The 4,703-nt window shown below is 52.7% G+C and overlaps 1 protein-coding gene across 1 annotated transcript in view; it reads right to left on the minus strand.

Moving 5' to 3' along the window:
• Positions 1-2,242: 2,242 nt before the first annotated feature.
• The window catches only part of PLCD1 (phospholipase C, delta 1), a gene marked incomplete at its 5' end in the record, with an annotated part of 44,923 nt that continues 42,462 nt past the window's right edge, over positions 2,243-4,703 (minus strand). Inside the window, 2 exons of the mRNA XM_010142756.1 lie at positions 2,243-2,648; positions 3,016-3,165. Of these exons, the coding sequence (XP_010141058.1) occupies positions 2,557-2,648; positions 3,016-3,165 (242 nt within the window). The remainder of the gene's footprint in view (positions 2,649-3,015; positions 3,166-4,703) is intronic.

The raw sequence follows: 4,703 nt of genomic DNA on the forward strand, positions 1-4,703 counted from the left end.
CCAAGGCACGTGAGTGGAGCACTCCTGCCCGGGCTCAGAAAGCAGCATGGGATTTTACAGATCACAGATCCTTCTGATGGGCCCATGGGAAACTGCTGCTGCTCTCGTCTCCTCATGGGGACAGTTGGCTTTACTCTCTGATTTCTACAGGAAAGATTCTCACCCACGTCCTCCCTCTCACACCGCTTGCCCCTCGTGCTGTCGTGCCTGGTGGGCCAGGTCCCGTTTCTGCTGCTCTTTCCACCAGAGCTCTCCCCGACACTGGGGCTCCCACGCTTCCTAACCTGCTCAGAGATAAGGTCCCTCGATAACGGCACGGACCGCGTCCCTTCCTGTGGGGAGCGAGGAGACCTCGCAGCACCGCCCATCATGCTCCGTCCATTCCACCTCCACCTCAGCTACTCTCCCACCTGGCTCCTGTGGTTTTCTCCCAGCCGTGCCTACCCGAGGAGGGATGTTCTCTCTCCCCACAGATCTTGCCTACCTTTATGTAAGGGCACAACAGGCAGAGGAAACCCTGGTGCTCTGTGCAGTCCATATAGCCCACCCCAGCCCTGTATAGAGTGGTCCTGCCCCCCCAGGTCCTGTCCCCACTCCCTGTCCCCCACTTCTCTAGTGCTGGCCGCAGCAGGCATGGGAGGGCTGGTTTAGCTCAATATTTCAACTGAAATTGAATCCCACAACACCAAAAATGCAAATAATTTGTTCTCAGCCAGCTCAGTGGGCTGATCTGAATTGCCCCACGAGAGCTGGTGCCAACACGAGCGAGGGGTCAGGAACACCTCCGATCGTGCCTGCTCTCCACCCACACGGTGGAAGCTCCCTGCATGGTACAGGGCAGACCCAGGCATCCTTTGCTCATGCTTTTTTTCCCATGGCTCCTTAAAATGAAATGCTCTGAGCACCTGGGAGCAGACACCAAAGCCAGGCCCTCCCCGAGCTGGAGTCAAGGATGCTCCAGCCTTGGCCTTCGAATGCTTCTTCTGACACAGAGGTGGGCAGAGAGAGCCCGTGTCACTGCAGGGCACCCTGTTGTGCCACTCCTGAACTCCTTCAGCCACCGTTTGTTAATTCAATGTGAGCCTTTGAGTTGTGGGTATAATTCACATTTAATCTGGCAGTGGTTTACAACGTCACACAACACTGTAGAGAAGAGGAAGGATCAAGGTGTCAGCAATTACTGCAGTGAAACAAACTCCACGTAGGACTAAACGAAACCCACTTTTGCTCTGGGCCCAGGATCACTAAATCCAGGCTACCTAGGACTCAGAAGTAGCTGTGGGGGAGTGAGCGGACTGGGATTTGTTTTGAGGGACATTAACCTCTTCGGTAGCAGCCCGTCCTCCCCACCACCAGGCATGGAAAACCCCATGGAGACCGAGAGCTTCCAGAAAACAAAGTCAATCTCCAACTTCACCTGTGTTGCGCTCACGTAGGACAGAGATACAAACAGCGACGAGCAATTGGCCTTGTCCAGGCATTTTCACTTTTAATAGTCTAACACATTGTTAGTAACATAGTTGGCACTTCAAAATATATATTATTTTATTTCTACAATATTCTCTTAACTCTGTAGTTGTACTTGAAGAAAAATCACTTCTTGCCATAAATACTGTGTTGCTGTTCAAAACACTCATGTGTGTTAGTGCTGGGCGACCTCCACAGTGCAACTGGGACCAGGCTGACATTTACAGCGGTTTCTACTGCCACTTCCTCTGTGTTAAAAAATGACATTTTTCTATAAAAACACAATCAAAGTAAATTTCACTGCATTTAAAAAAACCCCAACCCTACTGTCAGTTGAGCGTATTTCCACTGTCATCAGCAAAAGACGTTCTCCGAGGTCCCCTCGAGTGGGTTTCGCTCTGGGCTAGAGGGAAACCTGCCGTCCGGCAGCTCCTCTCTCCTCGCGGGGCGAGGGCAGGCGCTGCACGCAGGGCGCCCTGGCCGGGGCCAGGCACACCGGCGGAGCAGAGGTCGGGCACTTTCTATTACCATACAGAGGGCAAGTCAAGTTACACAACGCAGGACTTGGTAGTGCAGCTTTCTCTTGTAACAGGAAAGAGGAGAATTGTGTCCCCGTTTAGGACGTCCCACGGTGAAGGATGGCTGACATCTGAAGCTGCAAGGAGTCACCCGGCATCTGGCCACTGGTTTCAGTGGGGTTTGAATGTTTTCTTGCTCAGATGCTGGGTGTTTTGTCCAGATGTCTGACCAAACCCAACCCAAGAGCTGTACTTTGCTAAAGAGGAGTCCCTATCCGCTCGCTAAAAGCAAAATTTAAAAAATCACACTAAATAGAGGGAGCTAAAACCACAGCTGGATTGGTCGAACAGGTACAAAAGGATTAACCTCAAGAGCAGCATTGGGATGTTTCCAGCACGCAGAACGGAGAAGATCGATGGGTATTTCACATCAGGGGTCCTGTGGAGCACCATGTGTGGCTCCAGAGAAGGCAGTGGGGGTTTGACGGGACCCTGACATCGGCAGACTCCACACGCTGAATTCCTTCTAGGTCTGTGACAAGGTTCACTGTGCCCTGGAGTAGCTGAGCTGCTAATCACAGTCCTGGATATTAACGTACACAAAGAGGGTGGAGGAGGAGTACGGGTCTCCGTTCTTGGTTAGAAGATGGATGTGACGGTAACCTGGGAGCAGAGACACAGACAGAAAATGGCCTTCAGTCCGCTTGGAAAAATATTTGCTAACATTTGCCAAGACCTTGCAAAACTTCTCCCTGTCTCAGAGCATTTTGCTCTCAGTACCCCCAAGAACAGGTAGGTCCGAGAGGCATCACTCTGAGCACCGGTAACACGTCATGGCCGAGGCTGCTGGTGACAAGGGGATCCCTTCGCAGTCTTACCAGATGCCTGATAAACCGTTTATTGTCTTGCCCATACCCCAGGGAGAAGACCGGTTCTGAGCCCAGGTGTGAGGGGTCTGGACCTCTCATCTCTGACACCGGAGCTCCCCCAAGGGCTCCGTGGTTGTGAGGAACAGGGAGCATGGCCTCACCTTGCTTCAGACTAGTGAAGGGAAGGGTGTACTGCCCGATGAAGTCATTCTTGGTCGACATGTCAAAGTCTTCCACCACAAACCGGACCAGGGCAAGTGCAGGGATCTCTATGTCAAACATAAACTCTTCATCCCATTTCGGGTTAAAGCCTGGGCAACAGAAACAAGGGTGGAGGTTAGAGCTGCTCACAAACCAGGAAGGAGGTGGGGGATGCTCACAAGCGAGGGTGGAGATCAGAGATGTTAAGGACAGTGGTCAGAGATGCTTGCAAACGGGTGGAGGCTTTGCCTGACTGCTCACCAAATGGGACCCAGGGCAGTGTGCCCAGCTCTGGCACTGATCTGCGACCTGGTATGAGTAAAGCCTTCAGCTTTAGGTGCTCCTCAGCACCTCGGCCCCAGAAGGCAGGAGGAGCAGCTGAGGTGACTCAGCGCTGCTCCACAGGCTCTCACTGGCTGATACATGGATGTCTTCAGTTGCCATTGGGCTACAAATGTTTACAGCCCTAAACCAGGCGGGGCAGAGAGGAGAGCTGTGCCTTTGTGCTGTGACAGCCTCTTGAGGCCTTAAGTCTCACTGAGTGCTCGAGGTACATCCATCTGTCACCACTCTGTGCCTCAGTTTCCCTGTCTGCAAGAAAAGTTAATGAGCGGTGTCTGATTACTAATAGCATCATCAAGTCTGTGGCCCAAACGTTTTATGTTTCCCCGTACAAAGGTGGAATCTGAGCCAGCCAGACCAGCCCCTCTTGTGTTATGGACAAGGAACTTGTGATCTGGACTCACAGTTCAAACAAAACCCAGCCCGTCACATCCGACGAGATGAAGTTCTCTCACTCCAGGTCACAGCAAGTGCTCTCTGCAGTGTCAATAAACCACTCCTCAAAAACAAACAGGAGGAGAGGACATCCTGTTTGAAACTCGCTGCCATCAGCCCCGCCGGAGCAGAAGCCCAAGGACAGCAAATGCCAGCTCAAGTCTGCTGGTCATGGAGGGTTTGTGGACGTTGCGGCAGGAGGCAGGGATCTTTCAGCGGGCCCTGAAGGCGCCAATGCAAAACATCTGACCTGGGTTGGTGCACTTTATTTGGACTTTCATAGGATGAAGTCAACTGGATTAGTCAGTTAACACACATCTGCCCCGTCCCCTTTCACTCTTGGGAAATAACCCGCAGTGCTGCTGATCCCTTGGGAGCAGAAGGCAGGACAGGTGAGGGAAAGTCATCAGCCCTAGGACAGCAGGTTCCACTGCACAGACATCTGGGGGGATTTTCAACCCATCTCAGAGCCATAGTGAGATGCTCAGAGCTGCTGAGCCAGCAGGTTGCCACAGCCTCGTGGGCTCTACAGCTCCACCTCTGTGACCTGAGCTTTGCCCACAGCCCCTGCTTCAGTCCTGCCAACACAGAGTCATTGAATTATTTAGCGTGGAGAAGACCCTTAAGATCACCAAGTCCAGCTGTAAACCATCAGACCAAGAGAGCTACTGAAGCGTGGTCCCATACCTGAAACCTCAGCCCATGAAATGCAACCCCCTCTCCACAGCTGCCCCTTTCTAACGCTGATGTTTCCATTGTTTGACTCCCTTTCCATCAGGCAACACTCCATCGCTCCAGCATCGCTCCAGCATCGCTCCAGCCCGCCAAGGGCTGCTCGTGGGACCAGGAGTGGTGAGCAGACCTGAGGAGA

Source organism: Buceros rhinoceros, unplaced genomic scaffold, assembly GCF_000710305.1.
Source record: "Buceros rhinoceros silvestris isolate BGI_N320 unplaced genomic scaffold, ASM71030v1 scaffold9079, whole genome shotgun sequence".
NCBI classification, from domain to species: domain Eukaryota; kingdom Metazoa; phylum Chordata; class Aves; order Bucerotiformes; family Bucerotidae; genus Buceros; species Buceros rhinoceros.